Below are 17,485 nucleotides of genomic sequence, written 5' to 3' on the forward strand. Positions count from 1 at the left end.
GGAGACGGCCCAGAGGCGTGGACAAGTGCTTCTGGCTTAACAGGGCTGGCGAGGGCGGGCGGGTGGAGGCACGGGCCGGACCGCAGAGGTGGGCAGCAGCACTTCACATTTATTGAGGGCCTGCCCCCAAGGAGCTCACAGCCTGGGGGCCAAGACCCCATGTGTGCTGGGGTGAGGGAAGAAGAGAGGTGAAGGCAGAAAGGAAGGCAATGCAGAGACACCGTGGCCCAAGCAGAGGGGGTGCAAAGCAGGCACAGGCAGGGGGAGGGGCGGGGGAGGAACGGTGGCCTGGCAAGCCCTGCCTAGACCTCGGGACCGTGGACCACACGCAGACTCGAAGGCTACCCTTCCCCCACCAGGTTGGCACCACCTGGGGGTACACTGGGGCGCCCCAGCTCCTCCACCTGCCCTGAGCCAGGCCCCATCACGTCAGCCCTCTCCACCCAGGACTGGACCATGCAGACCCCTGAGGGGAGGGCGGGCAGCTCAGGTCTGGGGCCCTGACCGGCACAGAAAGGTACAGTCAGGTCAGAGCCTACGAGGGAGCAGCTCGAAGCCTGGGTGATCCTCGGTCCCTGGGCAAGTCCCCAGGGAACTTCCAAGATTCTCATGGAAGCCCCCGGGCCAGCTAAGGAGGGAAGGGGGGTGGGTGCCAGAAGGGAAGGAAGCGGAACCCCAGTAACCAGGAGGGGTCCCCCAGAGGCCTAGCCCCCTCAAAACTGCTCCTGGTGGGGAGGCTTGGACACGGACAGGTGGAAGGTCGAGAAGAACCCACCTGGCGGCGGGGGAGGAGGGGGCAGCCAGACACATAGCAGCCAGGCGGGCAGCAGCAGAGCAGGGACACGCACACACGCGACTCACCACCAGCATCCCCTTTAATAAAATGCGGAAGGTCGTGTGACGGGGGGAGGAGGGGAGTGAAGTATGACCATTTACAACCACAAAAAACCTCTGTACATGTCTAGCGCCCGGCAGAGGGGAGGGCAGGCAGGGCAGTGGCAGGCCAGGGCCAGCCCTATTTGTAGAGGATGTCGTAGTGTCCAGGCCGGTAGAGAAGGTAGACCTTGGGCTCGGAGCCCTCGGGGAAGATGTGCGGGTTGGTGGTGCCGCCCTCGCCGCGGTCCATGTATTCCACCTGGATGGAGACGCTGAGGGCCTGGGCCAGCGCGATGATGTGAATGTGGTCACTCTCTTTGCACATGGGCTCCACCTCCTGCGGCACAGGGAGGGGGCCGGGCCCGGCTCTCACTTCGCCCTCGCATACACACACGCCCACCCCACCCCCGGCCCTGGTGCCCCCACCCTGAGATAAGAGAGAAAGGGGAGGGACGGCACCTGCTGACAGAACTCCTTGACGGTCCGCCCACCCTCGATGAAGTGCTCGAAGAACTTGCTCTCGCGCTGCAGGTAGCCTGACGTGAGCAGCCGCAGGTACACCACCAGGTAGTCCGAGGTACTCTGGTCATTGAAGGAGGCCAGCAGGTCGGCTACTGAGGTCTGCTTCTCCACCTGCTCGATCAGGTCCATGAACTGCCACCCACAGGGCACAGAGGGCACAACGAAGGAGGAGGAGATGGGTCAACCCCGCCACGGCCAGGCCGCCCGACCTCCACCCCGGCCGAGAGGGCGACGGGGGCGGCTGGGCTCACCGTGTTGTGGAAATCCTCAATTGTGAACTCGGTGAAGCCCTGGGACACCAGGTCCTCTTTGCTCTTGGCAGACACGGCCTTAAACCTATGGGTGGGAGGGAAAGGGAGGCCAGCATGGGCTCCTCGGCCAGCAGAGAGGCCGGCGCAGAACCGGGGGAACCGGCCGACGCCGCCCCCCACCCCCACCCCCAGCTCAGAAGACCAAAGCAAGAGCCCAGCCACTGTCTGGGCACCTCCCGCTCACCGAGAGCGGGCGGGAGCCCCGGGGGCCCTTCCTGGAGCCATCGCCCGCCTCCCGCGGCGCCCGAGTGGCCAGCGTCCTTACCGTTGCAATTCCTTGCTGTCATCCAGCAGCGCCTCCAAGTGGGAGAATCCAAAAGCTCGGTAGAAGCAGTTTCCATCAGGCCTGGTCTTGCGGATGTACGAGTACTTTTTGTGGAGGTCCTGGAAAGAGGCAGCCGCCACCCCCCCCGCCCAACCCCATGCCCATCAACATCAGGCCGGAACCAGAGTGGACCAGAGAACCACCCCCCCGCCCCCGGCCACCCCCAACAGAGGTCACCCCACAGCGGGGATGACTAAGCTCCAAGGAACCACCTGCCATCCTCGGCTGCTGACCCAGCTTTGCCAGTCACCTAGAGACCCGCTGACTGGAACCCCCAAGGCCTCGGGAAACTGTGCCCTTATGGGCACACTGGCTGCACGGGTCACCCAAGTTGTCCCCAGCCACCAGGTATGCCACACTGCTGGGCTTGCAGGGCTGTCTGTGCAGAAAAACGGGCATATCAATCAGTCCTCGTCCAACACAGCTTTTCAGAGGATAGTCTTTCAAACCACGCCAAGAATCCAGGGCCAACAAATTAGGATGGGGGTGCAGCGCTGGGCTCCACACCAAGCACTCCCACGGGAACCAGCGGCCCTCGTCTCCCTTTTTTTAATGTTTGTTTTTGAGAGAGAAAGACAGAGACAGAGTGTGAGTCGGGGAGGGGCAGAGAGAAAGGGAGACACAGAATCTGAAGCAGGCTCCAGGCTCTGAGCTGTCAGCGCAGAGCCCCACGTGGGGCTCGAACTCATGAACCGTGAGACCACGACCTGAGCCGAAGATGGATGCTTAACCGACTGAGCCACCCGGGCGCCCCAAGGCCTGGTCTCCTTCTAAACGCTACCCTGCCCTGTTCCATCTCCGGTTTCCTCCCCAAACGTGGTGGGATTTCCTGTCTGCCAAACCTCCCCACATGGGTGGCCCATCGGCACTGCCAGCAAGCAGGCCCCGGCCTAGTTCAGGCCTTCTCCGTTCTCCTCCACCCACTACCCCCTGCCCACCTTTCCAATGACCTTGCTTCCTTTCTGAGGACTTTCACCCAGAAGCCCTTAGCACCAACCAACACACCCGCCCGCAGCCTTCTCTCCTGATTCCCCGGAGGGTCTGGGGCTGCTACGAGGCAGCCCCTCTGGGCCACATCAGAGCCCTCGGGCTCAAGGCCAGCATTCCAGGAAGCCTCCCCCTCCTCCTGCATCCATCAGTTTTCCTCTCCCTCCTGGTCAGACTCGGCGGCATACAAACACCACAAGGCTAGTTCTTGCTTAAAGAACAAAACTCGTCTGCTTCACATGAACTCCTTCCCGGCTCCCACCCAACCTCTCCATTCTCCTTGAGAGCGAAGCTGCTCCGGAAGTTGTCTGCGCTCACCGCGTCCGCTTTTCTGCTACTAACTCTACCCAAGCAGCCTTTAGTCAAGGTCACACGTGCCTTTCCTAAGTCCGAGGGCCAAGCCCACTCCTCCCCAGACTGGCCCCTCAGCAGCATTCACCACAAGGGGGGGGGTTGGGACGTCACCCACCGTGGGACACCCTCCACCCCGCGACACCACCTCCGGGCCCCCTCCTCCACACTTCACGCGGCTCGTATGCCCCAGCCTCGCCGTGTCCTCCTCCTCCCCTCACCCTGTGAAGGTCAGGGCCGCCACCAGACCACACGGCACCCTTCCTCAAGACACCATGTGCCACGAGAGGGGCACACCACACACCTGTACATGGTACCTGCCACGGGAACGGCACAACCCCACTCGGGCCCGGGACCGCTTCCGCTCGTGAACTATACTCACGGTCTCTTGCCACTACTGGTCTTGGGAGTGACTGACTGGTTTTAAAATGTTTGTTTGTAAGTAATCTCTACACCCAGTGTGGGGCTTGAACTTACAACCTCCAGATCAGGAGTCAAGTGCTTTACCCACTGAGCCAGTCAGGTGCCCCAAATGGAACTCTTCACTTGCCCCGTCTCTGTCCTCAACTCCCATTTGACTCCAAAATCAAACCGCCTCGTCTCCTCGTTCAGCCCGAGGGCGCATCCTGACCACTGACCACACCGCTCCCCCCAGTCCAATCCGACGCAGATCCAAAGGTTTGCTCCTCAATCTGCTGAGTCTCCTGGGCTTCTCACTGCTTCTCTCAGGCACTCCCCCCCTCCTGGCGCCTTTATTGCAAGAGCCTCCTCCCAGGTCTCCGGCTCCAGCAGCCGGAGCCGGAGTAACCAGAGAAACCTGCTAATACTCCTCCTCTCCCTGGCCACACGCCCCGGTCTCCCAGCCCCCACCTGCTCCCCAGCTCTGCTCCAGCCACACTGCCCCCTGCCCCAGCCTGCCCCACTCCGCCCAGGAGCCCAAAGCCTGTTCCCCGGCCGCTTCCAGTCTGTCACTCCAACACCCCCTTCTCAGCAAGGCCTGCACCACCTGCCCTCCAACTCCCTCTTCTCCTCTTCCTGCTTTACCTTGCTCCAGAGCACTGATGGCCTCTGACGCATACACCCGAGTTACCTCTGCCTTACTGTGTCTTCCCACAAGGACACGTAAGCTTCATGAGCGCAGGAACTTGTGGGGTGCAGTCATTACTCTACCGCCGGTACCTAAAACAGTGCCGGGCCCACAGCATGTGCTCAGAGACGGTAAATCACAGCACACGATGCACACAGAGGCCAAATCATGGCAGCTATTGGAAAAGCTACTAGAATCATTCTGAGCACCTGCCCTGTGCCAGGCCCTCCACTGAGGGCCAATGTCCGCTATCCTAAATCCTCATGGGGGCCCAATCCAAAAAGGAGCCAAGTCACCCAAGTCTGCTGGGGCTCTGCTGTCTAGGCTTAGGATCCTCCCCGGGGGGAGGCAGGCTCACGCACAGCACAGGGGCACTAAGGCAGAGATCCCACAAAGACAGCACGCAGCGGCCACTCGAACGTTCGCTGAATGACTCAATAGGAACAATAACAGAGGCTCCAAGAAATTCCGTGCATTGCCCAAGACCACACAGCCAGAAATGAAGCCGGAACTTGAACCCAGGTCTGTCAGGCCCCAAAACCAGGACCTTCATCCCTCCAGAGTCCTCATAGGTACATCACACACACTCTGGGCAAGGAGTCAGAGTAGACCACAGGCCACACACGGCTGGATCTGGCCTGCAGGGGTGCTGTTTGGCCCACACATTTTAAATCTGAATTAGCTGCCTACTCTTAGAAGTCAGGAGATTTACATCAAAAGCATTATTTCCAGCTTGTCTTGGAAAAACAGATCCAGAAACAACGGAGTGACAGGCATGGACACTCCTATTTGCCCCAGGGGCTTCCGCTGCCTGCCGTGGGCTGATGCAGAACTGTTATGTCCGGGGTTTACCATCTACCCTGGCCACTGATATGGATAACCCCAAGGCCCCTCCTTTCAGGTGGAAGGTTCTAAGCATCTCCGATCGTGGGAGGCAAGGAAGGCTTTACTAAGCCCTCAGGCTCTGCCTACCGGACACTCATTTACACATACCCACTGAACTGACTCACAGAGAGAGCAAGCGGTTAAGGGTCTGACCTCGTGTTGTAAGTGATGCGGCTGGGTCTAGCTCGGGCCCATAGGTCTCTTCCCCCACTGCCGCCACCTGCCTCTCCACAAAGGTCCCAGGGGCTGCAGGACCCACCCCTGCCATAACCCCGCCTCTCCCATCTAACCCCGCCCCTCAGCCCCACAGGGAGCTGCAGGAGACCTCAGCCCCTACTCAGTCTGCACCAGCCCCCACAGGCATCATCTCCCCAATCTCACAACCATCCTGACTTCACAGAAAAGGACCCCACAGCGCAGAGACGCTAAAGGACCTGCCGAGGATACAGCTGCTGTATGGCAGAGTCAGGGTATGAATCAAGGTCTTAGGATTCCAGAGCCTGCACACTTGAGAACCAGCAGCCAGACAGCTCCCCTCCCCCAACACGCTACCCTCTCTGAGGCCAGGCCAGCAAGGAGCAGGTTTGAAGCAGGCCCCCAGGGCTTTTCCTGCCCCCTCAGCCAGGCTCCCACCTTGATCTTCTGTTGATAGATGTTGTCATCCTCAGCATACTCCTTGTATAAGACCGAAAGCTCCAGACGCTCCGAGACCAGAGGGTTCTGCACTGCAATCTGCAGGGGGGAGGAAATCCGTCATGCTCTGGCAGGTGGATGGAGTGACCCACACCTAACAGCCAGAACACCTAAATGAGGGGTGCTGGAGCGATTACCCGGTGGCACAATGTCCTCTCGCCCCTGCCACGGCCCCCCTCACCCCCCAGTAAAGACATCCGGTACCCAGCACAGCTTGGAGAGGAGGAGGCTTCCAAAGCAGAGATAAACAACAGGCCTCAGGCCCAGCCTATGCTTCCCCACAACGGGGCCACTGGCCACAGCCCCTCACCTCTTGCTGAATTCGGTCCTGCTGAGCCATGATGGCTTCATCATAAGCAAGACAGTTAACACCTGGAAGAAGGAAGAAAGCCAAGGATTACAGTGGGCCCCAGCTATCTCCACTCCAGGCAGCTGGGCCAATGACAAGAGCGGCCCAGGGAGAGCAGGCATGGAATCTGGAAGTGTGCATTTTACTTACACCCTGCTCTACCAACTGTGTGATCTTGGCAAAGTCCTTTCCCCTCCCAGCCCCTACTTTTCTCATCTTTAAAAAGGAGGGGGCTGAGGTGTGCTCCGCTCCCAGGCATGTTCATCCAGCTCTGACATCCCCTTCCCCCCGCCTTCTAACGTCGATTCCCAGCTGCCTGAGAATGCTCTGGGGCCAGGCAGGGTCTCTTGGGGGAAGTGAGATGAGGAGGCAGGGTTCTGGGCTGGATGAGAGCTTCCCATAAGCCTGCATTTTACTCAGTCACACCCTTCCTCCTTCTGCTGTGCTGGGTATTCTTAATGCCCGTTTTACAGATAAAAAAATAATAATAATAATAATAATGCAGACAGGTGAAATGATCTGCCCAAGGTCACAACTAGCAAAGACCTGGGCTCAAACCCAGGTATGTCTAATTCTGAAGTCTGAGCTCTTGATCATAATACCTCTCCTCGGCTACCTTCCGGTAGAGGCCTTTCCTCAACTATAAAAGGGGGCTAATACCACTACCTTTCTCCCCTCTATTGAAATGTTAAGAGAAGGAGGTGGGACCTTGGAGGCGAACTGTTAAGTGTTCATCAGTGAATTGGCAGATCCACTTGTGGACCCCACCCTCCTCAGCCACTGGCCAGGAGCCAGGAGACCTGAAATCTGGTCCTGGCTGTTTCTTAACTTATGTGATCCCGAACAAGTATCTTCTGGGGGCCTGCGTCTCCCAGCATTCAGTCTCTCAAGTGTCTGGTTAGAAGGTGTGTGTGCTGAATGACTTTTCAGGCCAATCCTTTTGAGCCAGAGCATCCCTGATCCTCAGCTGGGCCCGGACTAATCCCCTACATCGGGACAGGGCTGTCCCACCCACCCCCAAGTGACCCACTCAGTCCCCAGGGCCTAACCATGGGTGGAAAGAGGGTGGCACCGGTTTTGAAAGGTCCAACTCCAGAGGTGTAGGAAAACAATGCCTAGGCAGGCGGAAAGGGGCTGCAAGGCCAGAAGAGGGGGCTCTACCAGAAACGAAGGCTGCAGGCCTCAGGGGCACACACCGCGGCCGCTCGCAACCCCTGACCGCCCGCAGCATCCCGAGCGGCCCGCCCAGTCCTTTGTGCTCCGCGGCCCGGCGTAACTCGACGCCCTCCCGGGCGCAGACTGCTCTGGAAAAGGCGGCGGGGGGGGGGGGGGGGGCGGGGGGCAGGCTCCGGCCTAGGCCCCGGCCTGACTGCAGGGACTGGGACAGGAGGGATGGGGACCCGGGAGCCCCGCGGCCGGCGTGGAGGGGCTGGGGGCGGGGCGGGACGGCCCAGGCCCCGCCCCGGGTGCGCGCGATGGGAAAGAGCCGCGGGGCTGGGCCCGCCCCGCTCGCTCGCTCGCCGGCCAGCTCGCCCGGCTGTCCGGGGGTCGCGGCGGCGGCTCCTTCCATTGTGAGGGGGAGGGGAGGTGGCGGCGGCGGAAGAAGGGGCAGTCCGTGCGTTTCGCCCCCGGCCTCCGGCGGCCCCGCCCCCAGCCTCTGCGGGAACCGGCGACCTGGCATCGCCCGTGCTAGCCCGGGCCGGACGGCCTTCCCTTGCTCAGTACCTTCGGAGTCGCTGCCCAGCGGCTCCTGCTTCTGCTGCTGAGGTTCCTCCGCCGCCATCTTTAAACAGCGCCGCACTGTCGACCGCTTCCGGGTTAGCAGTTGCCCTCCTCCCGGAAGAGAGCCCCTCCTCGTGGCCCCTCCTTGGCAACGCCCCTAGCGACGGGATCCCCTCCGGCGGAGTCACCTGCGAGGCTCGCTGTCAGGTGTGGCGGCCGCCCCGCCCACCCACCACCATCTTCCCTATTCCCAAAGTTCCGGTGGTAAGAGGCTTCCCGGAGCCAATTCGGATTTCTTTTCACTGGAGTTTGAAGAGCGGATGGTGTTACTGAGATAAGTGGGAAGATGAAGTTAAAATCACTCCAGAATTCTTGGCAGCGATTGCAGTGAGGAGAACCTGGCCGAGGAGACGCAATCGTGCTCACATCCGAGCCCCAGCACATCACCGCTCGGTTCCACTGAGCCTCGCTTCTGACTTTGGTGTCCCGTTCCGGCAGGGAGTACATGTCCCTTTGGGTCAAGGCCAAAGTCTTGGGACCTAACTTTAGACTCTGTGCCTTTCTGGTTATGAGAAAAGCAGTCTTTTTTTTTTTTTTTTTTTTTTTTTTAAAGTTGGTAAAAATGGAAAACAGATTAGTAGTTGCCAGGGGCTGAGGGAGGGGGAGCGGAGGGAATTGGATGTGAGATCCTTGTGGAAATGGAGATGTTCTCTTTTTTTTTTTTTTAAGTTTATGTATTTTGAGAGAGAGCTCGCGCAAGGAGGGGAGGGACAGAGAGGAAGAGAGAGAATCCCAAGCAGGCTCTGCTGTCAGCCCAGAGTCTGTTGCGGGACTTGATCCCACCAACCGTGAGATCATGACCTGAGCGGAAACAGAGGGCCAGATGCTTAGCCAACTGAACCACCCAGGAGGCACCCCTTAAGATTTTATTTGTAAGTAATCTCTCTACAACGTGGGGCTGAAATTCACAACCCCGAGATTAAAGAGTCGTTTGCTCCACGGACTGAGCCAGCCAGGCACCCCTGGAATGTCCTATATCTTGACTGTATGTGAACCCCTGGTTTATGCTGTACTATCATTTTGCAAGATTTATCAATGTAAAAGGTACATGGGATCTGTGTAGCCTATTAAAATTGCCTGTGAATTGTCCAAAAATAAAAAGCTTAAAAAGTGGCAAGGCTGGGGCGCCAGGCTGGTTCCATCAGTAGAGCACGTGACTTCTTGATTTTGGGGTGGTGAGTTTGCACCCCGTTTTGGGATAGAGAATTACTTTAAAAAAATTAAGCGGCAAGGCTTTGGATATTCAAGATGCTGTTGTTGAGGGAAGTTACAGCGTGTGGCTCAGTTTGCCAACTTTTCACTGTCGAGGGCCTTCTTCATTTCATGAGCTACCTCCTGTCCTGGGGTAGGTGCCCTTGGTGCCTGGGCTCACCACACAGCCCACGGTGGCCTTGTCACCGTGGCGTTGCTTCTAAGCTCAGGAAAGCAAAGGGTCCACCCTGTTTGGACCCACGCTTGCCAAAATGTTCATTCCTTTTCTCAGTGTTAACATTGAAATCTCTTCACTGGCAGTCAGATCTTCAGTTAGAAGCAGTATTCTTAAATGGAGAGCTAAGACCGTTGATGACATGATTTCTATCTGGCTTTTCAAAATCTTGAAAACTGCTATAAGACAACTTCAACTCTGTGCCCTCTTATTTTGGCCAGGGAGTCGATGAGGCATAAAGGGACACGGGGAGCTGGGTTCCGGACTAATGGTCAGGACAGGGAACACCGGATTTGGTAAATCCTCTCCTCTCCTCTGAAGAGTGAGAAGGAATCCCAGTGGTGAGCCTGTGCTGGGCCACAGCCAGGCTGCTAACACCAAGTAAATACCTCCCTCCTGGGGGATGTGGGCTTGAAAAACCAATGTACAGGGGCGCCTGGGTGGCTCAGTCGGTGGAATGTGAGACTCTTGATCCTGGGGTTGTGGGTTTGAGCCCCACGTTTTGTGTAGAGATTACTTAAAAATAAAATCTTTAGAAAAAAAAAAAATTGGAAGGAAACAGCCAGACAGAGGCTTTGGCTCTTAACCTAGCCCAGGATGGTCAACTTTTGCCCAGTCTTCTCCATGCTGATTTATTTGGCAGTTAATAACTGTTTTCTTACCCTCACACCATCTCTTCTATTACTCTTACCATTTTAAAATGGGCTCTGATTCTCTATCCTAAGCATCTGAAGTCCAATTACATGTTTGCCAGGAAGTCACCAGCATAGCTCCAGGCGTTTATCTCCATCTCCCAATTTACCAAATCTGGAAATGTTCCAGTGCTGCTGGCCCTGACTGCCGGGTCTTGGATCGAGACACGTCATGTTCGCACTTGGGTTCGGACTGCTGTTAAATACAGTCACAAAGGTGACAAACGGCAGAGGACTTTATTTTCCATTGTACTGACAGGGCAGACGCCTCCTCCTAGTCCTGCCGGCACACCCCACGTCCATGTGTGAAGGAATCTGTCAGGTGGAGGGAGAAGAGACTCCATACCAGGACCCGGACTGAAAGCTCAGCCCCAGAAGGAGAGTTTCCGGAACAGCATGGAGGCTGTAGGGGGCCCCGTGGCTCCCAGGCCCACAACCCACTCTCACCTCTGGGGGCGGTGGGGGAGGCCACGTACAATGACCCAGCACAGGTCCTGGGACAGCCACAGTCCCCCAGGGAGGCCATGGCCAGGAGAAAGGCTTCAAGGTGGACCACAGATGAGGGGTCGGTAATCCCTCCCAAGGCGGGCTTGGGAGTCCGGCGTCTGCCCAGGTGGGAGGAGCTGGGGCGTGCCGGCCCCAAGAGAACCTCTAGAGCTGTTGCCACAGGAACCCATGATGGTCCACAGACAGTCCACTCCACGATCATGGTCTAGAGAGGCTCTGATGGTGCAGAGGGCAGACTGGTGAAGCCGAGCAGGGGTTACAAGTTGGAAGCTGCTAGCTCAGTTGATACTTGCCTGCAGAGTCCAGGCCACCTAGAGCAGAAAGCAATTAGAGGGGGTGGTGATGGCCAACGGAGAGCCCCCCCCACACACACACACACCAGACCCACAGTCCCCACCCTCCTCATTTGGGCACTGTCCTCCTGTAAATGGTTCACATTCCAATTCACTTCTGTCTGTTGAGGATCCGATCCACTGGAGCCAGCCCCTCCCATGTGAGCCTCATGGCACAGGGAGGACAATGCATTAGTCTCCTTGTTGCTGCCGTAACAAATCACCAATCTAGTGGCTTAAAACAATGCAAATGTAGAGTTTGACAGTTCTAGAGTCAGAAGTCTGGTATGGGTTTCACCAGACTAAAAGCAAGGTATCTGCAGGCTGTGTTCCCTTCTGGAAGCTCTGAGAATCTGCTGCGATTCATGCCGGTTGTTGGTGATTCAGCTCCTTGCAGCTGTAGGATTAAGGTCCTCGTGTTCTTGCTGGCTATAAACCGGGGGCCGTCCTCAGCTTCCAGAGGCCATGGCATTCCTTAATTCATGACCCACTATCTTCAAAGCCAGCAACAGTGGGGGAAGTCCTTCTCAGGTGGCATCTCTGAGATACTCATCACCTGCTTTTCCTGTCCACCCTAAGGAAACCTGTGATTACAGCGGGGAATCTCCCATCTCAACATGCTTCACTTTCATCACACCTGCCAAGTCCAGGCACGAGGGCCTGGACCTCTTTGAGGGGACGTTTTCCTGCCTTCCACGTCACCGTCATTTTACAATCATGAAAACTGAGACTGAGAGGCTAACTGACTTGACCAAGGTCAGGTAATAAATGACCAAGCCAGGTCTCAAACCCAGGCCTCCTGACTCTCAGTACTTTTCTTGACATTACAGCATCTACCGGGACTGCAGCCTCTCCCGACCCAGGGTGCACTCCCGGGGCCAAACACACCTACTCCTCCAGACTCAGGGTCCAACAGGCACCCACAGCAGGGACTCATAAAGTACTATTTGGAAGTACAAGACGCCTTGTGTCTCTGGAGGGAATGGACCCAGAGCCCCAGTCTGGTTAAGAATGGGAGAGGGACACTGGATGGTGACCAGATTTCAGACCTAGTGGCCACACCAGGGACCAAGGGGAGGATGGGGTTCAAGCATGATTGCACCCTACACTCTCTCGTCCACCCCCACGTATGCCGTGGGACCGAGCAAGCTGGGGGAGAGCAAGAGCCAGAGTTGCTGATGGGCTTGCTAAGGGCCTTCTCAGACTCGGGGGCCCTAAAGGACTTGCCCATAACCACTGGTTTCCCATCAACTTGAGCAGTGGCTGGAGATGCACACCTTTGGGCTGGAGTTGTCCTTCTGGGACAAGGGGACCACTGTGGCCCTCTAGGCTCCAGGGGCACAAAAATGGGGGACACCCAATAAAAACTCTTGTCAGGGCAGTGGTGTCATCTTCGAAACTCCAGACCATTGTCTTCTGGGGTCATGTTCTTGCTTCACGGCAGCTCCAAGGCCTGATCTGTGCCCACCGGAAACCTGAGCCAACCAAGAGCCAAGTAGCTCAGAGCCCTCTGCTCGGAAAGTGTGAACAGCAGAGCCTCTCAGAGTGAGGCGCAAGACAGGAGCGACCCTGTTGTTTGGGAGGATGCAGCCAAGAGGTCCCTCCCTGCCAGAGACAAGGGCTCTCGAGGTACCAGCAGGTGACTGGTGGATGCCCCTTGCTCAGCCGACCCAGCCTGGCCCTTCGGATCCTACATGGGCTCTCCCCCTCCCCTGGCCAACAGCCCAATCTGCACAACCTCCCGGCACTCTCGGCCCCGTCCCTTGAGGCCCAGACATAAAGGCTAGTTTGTGTGGCAGGAAAGCCTGGCAGGAGGCAGACAACGAAGTCCGTACCCCCTCAGGGAAGGAGTCACAGGCAGGAAATGGACCTACCACGCTATCCAGTGTGGAGCACTTTAATGCATCATCCCACCTGCGGAGGTACCCCCCCAGCACCCCTCCCCCACCCCCGCAGGAAGCATCCCTGAGGAAGGGCCCTGGGATTGGAGGAGCAGCAAATTCTCCAGGCCAAGAAAGGCAGGAGACAGGGAAAGAGGCAGGCAGCACAAGGAAGGCGGCCAGTCCATAGGCATTTCCGGATAGAAGACTTTTAGTCCCACTGCCCTGGGGCTGACAAGAAAGAGATAAAGCGCCCACCTTCCGACTGGGAAGAACTAAGAAGCTCCTGAGAAACAGTGGGAGCCCACAGCCGAGGAGCGAGGGGAAGCCTGCACCCACAGTGAGGGCTTCCGGCTGCAGAGCTGGACCCAGCGAGAAAGACAGAACACGGACACCCATGCACGGCGCAGCCCCGAGCCTGGCACAACCGGGGAGCCAGACGGGAGGAGCAAGGAAAGGTTGCCCAAGGACGACAGGATTTGTTTTCCCAGGAAGCCAGAAAACGCTGAAACACAGGAAAGCACGCAGGGGAAGCTCCCTCCACCTCCAGGCGGCAAGAACAGCAGGGCACGCATAACCCACCACAGGACAGTCAGCCAGCAGGGACATGCGGCTGGCCAGGCCGTCTTCGCCACACGCCCGCCCAACACCATCCTCCGCTCAAGTACAGAGGCAGCAGCCCGGGCCAAAGACACGATGCGTTTCTGAAGCAAGGTTTAAATACACTTTATTGTTACAAGGAGGGCCCTACCGAGCAGGGCCTTATACACTAACATATGTGGTCCCAGGGTGTCACCGCGGAGAAATCGAGAGGTCATGATTGCAGAAGAGGTCGCTGTAATTGAAGGACATGATCCAGGGAAGGCTGGCCAGGAATGCAGCAGACCTGATCAGGAGAGGCCAGGGGTGGTCAGGTCACAGGGTGAGGGACAGGCCAGCCCCCTTCACTCCCGCTTCTTGTAGCTCTCCAGATGTGACAGGACCCAGCCCGACGGCAGGAGGAAACACAGGAAGCAGGAGGTGAGCCCGATGGCGACTTCCTACAGACCACAAGAAAGAAGGAACCCGCAGAGTAAGAATTCCCCTAGGCTTACCAGGCAGCAGAAAGCCCCTTTCAAGGAGTCGGGATTCAGGCTTCAGAGGAGGGGCATAGCAGATCCAAGGCCCGCTCTAGGCCTTGAGGTGAAGGGTCAGATATGGGAGTGGGGCCAGCCTGTGTTAGGATCCATAGAGAAATCCACCACGAGATGATAAAGCAAAGGGACAGGAACAAAGAGTTAAACCTGTTTGATCTATTGGGATCCAGGAACCATGCATAGGCTGATAACCCTAAAAATGCACCTCTCCTTCTTTGCCTTTAAAAACCCCTCTTCTCAGGGTGCCAGGCTGGCTCAGTCAGTAGATCACGCGGCCCTTGATCTCAGGACTGCGAGTTGGGGCCCCACTCTGGGTGTAGAGCTTACTTAAAATCTTAAAAACATCTCTCTTCCCTTCTCCTTTCCAGGACTGCTATTCAACCTCAAAGGCCAGGGATAAAAGACTTTTTGCACAGCCACCTCCACATTCCCTACTGCAGTAAAGATCACAGCACAACTTGGGAGTCAGACTTGAGTTCAAATTCCTTCTTTGCCACTGAAGGTTTGACTTTTGACAAGTGGATACGGTGCTCCTAAATTTCAGTTCCCTCCACCACGAAACCGAGATGATGGTCATTTCTTCTCAGGGTCACCGGGACCAGCGCAGCAGTCTGGGCGGTGTCTGGCAGGCAGTGGGCACTCGGCAGGTGCCAGCTGCAACTATTATCACTATTATTTCCTTAATCGCAGCTGCCCATCAGGCTCTGCTCCTAACTGGGGCCCAATAGCCTGGATTCTGAAGACTCGCATTCGAGGCCGAGTTCTGCCGCTGAGGCAAATGCATTAAAGCGCCACACAGGTGAGAGTCGTTAAGGGTTAAACTCCCACATTTCTGGAAATGACAAAGACCCACCTTCCCTAATCATTAACAGTGGTAACAACCATTATCGCCGCTGACAGTCGTTACGCAACCCCCATGAGCCGATGAGTAAACAGGTTCAGAGAGGACTAAGGGCTCGAGGCTGCACCGCACGTAAGCGACAGAAATATGCTGAATCGAGCGAGATTTGGTGTTGAATGAGCCCCAACTGTCGCCCGGGTACTGTCCCTCTCATTCGCGCCCTCCAGACACCCCCAAACCACTGCTGCTCCCTGCTAGGCTGCGGGCCGCGAGGTGCAGGGCACTCTCAGGGCCGCCGAGGGGCAGCACGCCAGACCGGCCATCCCCGAACTCGCCGCGGGACCCCCAGTCTGGCTCGCGGCACCTCCCGTGCCTTTCCCGGCCCCCTCCTCACCATGGTCCCGAGCTGCTCCTGCGGAGGCTTGGAATGGATCTGAGCACGCTGCACCGGGAGCCGCCGGGTTAGGCCTGTCAGGCCCCTCAGCAGCAGCGGGGTCAGTACAGACATGACCGCAAGGAATGACTGCAGACAGTGGCCAACAGTAGCCCAAGGTCGGGAAGTCAAAATGGCGGCGGAGGCCGGAAGTTCCGGCTCTGGGGAGGCCGGGAAAGGGCGTCCCGGAAGCTTCCCGGTAATGACGCAGGGACACACCTCCCACCTGCCCCCGTCAGTTTTTGGCGCGCTCCTCGAAAGAGCCAATCGACGCCATCCTACCGCCAATGGGCGGAGCATGGAGGGGCGTTCCTTTCAGTTATGCCCCACCTCCAGTGCGGCCTATCTTCTTGAGTGACACCTAAAGCCACCCAATCATATAAGCCAGAAACGAGGCGGCATTCTTGACTCCTCCCTTCATTCATACTCTTTAAAAAAAAAAATCTCTCTATTCAGAATCCTTCTCCGCCAGGCTTCCATTGTTTCTGGCCGGAACGCCGGACACTAACCTTGTAATTGAACTCGACTCATTACTATTGCCCTCTCCAATTTCAGTCTCCACGCAGTGGCAGCTGGCCTTTCATCCTCCCTTCCTTTCTTCTTTCCTTCCTGGCTCCCTCCCTTCTTCCCTTCTTTTTTAAACATAAATCTAACCAATCCGTGTAACCCACTTAAAAAGCTTTCAGTGGCTCCCGACTGCTTACTAGACAAAATCCTAATTCCTGGATATCAAACTCCAGCCTCATTTCTACTTCACACCCTTCTTGCTTTCTGATCCTCCCCACTCCCAAGCCTTTTGCTTCTTTGTATCTTATGTTCTACTTAGGACACTTTTCAACTCTCACCTAGCCTTCCTTTTTCACGACACCAACTCCGACCTCCAGACCTCCACTTGCTGACACAGTTTACTTTATTCCACAAATAGTCATTGGCCCCTACCGTTCCAGACAAGGTGGACAAGGACTCCTTTATCACAGAACTGACATTCCAGAGGGGAGAAACGGACAATGAACAAGCACACAATGAGAAGCTATCAAAAGTGCTATGATGTGACAGGAAGTGACAAGGTAGCACTGCATCAGGAAGTCTGTGCCACCTTTGTGTCCAGCAGCCCCTGTTTAGCACTACCCGCAGGGTCAGTCTCTATCCCTAGATTGGGGGCCACCTGAGGGCAGAGCATGTGTCTGGTTCACTACTGTCTCCAAAGAACCTGGCACACATCACTCAGAAAACGTTTAGGAACTGCAGGAGACTGAACAGTATTCAAGCGAAAGTGGGGTGAGGGGCCAGCCACAGAGCCAGGCCTTAACTCCAACAATCTCATTCCATCTTCACAACGATGGCATGAGGGATTTGCTATTATTTCAAAGTCTTTTTTTTTTTTTTTCTTTTTTCACAAATGAGGAAATAAGCCTAGAGAGCGGATCTGCTCAAGGTAATGCAGCTACCAGGCGGCCTAGCCAGGATTCCAGGGCAGGTCTATCTGCTCCAAAACCCACATTTTTAACTGTCACACAAGCTACCACAGAGGGGGTTTCCAGAAGTTCCAGTTTGGACGTCATCGTGGCCAGGAGCATCAAAGACTGTGGCAGAGGGTGGGGGGTGGGGTAGGGTGAGATGGCAAGATGAGGTAAGGAAGCTGAAGGAACTCCATTTTACTTTATTTTTGTATTTTTTGCAAGGGACTCCATTTTAGAATGGCTCTGTCAGGGGCTCCTGGCTGGCTCGGTCAGTGGGGCAAGCGACTCTTGATTTCATGGTTGTGAGTTCAAGCCCCACGTTGGGTGTAGAGTTTACTATATTTATATCTATATCTATATCTATATCTATATCTATATCTATATGCACACCACACACACATAGAACATGTATAAATAAAATATAATAGAATATGAATTTATATATATTATACATATATAATATATGTATATTATATAGAGATATATAAATGACTGTCTCAGCTGTTTTTCTGCTAGACCCCATTTCTGAATAAGCCAAAGAAGCAATGTTCCCACTTGAAGGGACAAGCAACTTAATCATCCTCTGAGTTGTGTCCTAGGTCCCAAACAC

The 17,485-nt window shown here is 56.2% G+C and overlaps 2 protein-coding genes and 2 long non-coding RNA genes across 4 annotated transcripts; 1 reads left to right on the forward strand and 3 right to left on the reverse strand.

Annotated features, from left to right (window-relative positions):
* Window positions 1–89: 89 nt before the first annotated feature.
* Window positions 90–8,213, reverse strand: OTUB1 (OTU deubiquitinase, ubiquitin aldehyde binding 1). Its single transcript, XM_053899567.1, has 7 exons — window positions 8,112–8,213; window positions 6,348–6,409; window positions 5,978–6,076; window positions 1,975–2,093; window positions 1,650–1,734; window positions 1,336–1,530; window positions 90–1,213 (listed from the first exon to the last, which is right to left on the reverse strand). The coding sequence occupies exons 1-7, from the start codon at window positions 8,167–8,169 to the stop codon at window positions 1,016–1,018; spliced, it is 816 nt and encodes a 271-aa protein (XP_053755542.1). The 5' UTR covers window positions 8,170–8,213; the 3' UTR covers window positions 90–1,015.
* Window positions 7,715–11,918, forward strand: LOC109246644 (uncharacterized). Its single transcript, XR_002071428.2, has 2 exons — window positions 7,715–8,662; window positions 11,705–11,918. It is a non-coding gene; the product is annotated as an uncharacterized LOC109246644 (long non-coding RNA).
* On the reverse strand, window positions 10,505–11,116 carry LOC109246645 (uncharacterized). The gene is made up of 2 exons (XR_002071429.2): window positions 10,734–11,116; window positions 10,505–10,601 (listed from the first exon to the last, which is right to left on the reverse strand). It is a non-coding gene; the product is annotated as an uncharacterized LOC109246645 (long non-coding RNA).
* Window positions 11,919–13,715: 1,797 nt separating the features above from the next.
* Window positions 13,716–15,565, reverse strand: LOC109246642 (cytochrome c oxidase subunit 8A, mitochondrial). The gene is made up of 2 exons (XM_019414776.2): window positions 15,377–15,565; window positions 13,716–14,045 (listed from the first exon to the last, which is right to left on the reverse strand). Exons 1-2 carry the CDS (start codon window positions 15,488–15,490, stop codon window positions 13,950–13,952), a joined length of 210 nt encoding a protein of 69 aa, XP_019270321.1. The 5' UTR covers window positions 15,491–15,565; the 3' UTR covers window positions 13,716–13,949.
* Between the last annotated feature and the right edge of the window lie 1,920 nt (window positions 15,566–17,485).

This window comes from Panthera pardus, unplaced genomic scaffold (assembly GCF_024362965.1).
Source record: "Panthera pardus isolate Hobbes unplaced genomic scaffold, ASM2436296v1 HiC_scaffold_12, whole genome shotgun sequence".
Taxonomy (NCBI): domain Eukaryota; kingdom Metazoa; phylum Chordata; class Mammalia; order Carnivora; family Felidae; genus Panthera; species Panthera pardus.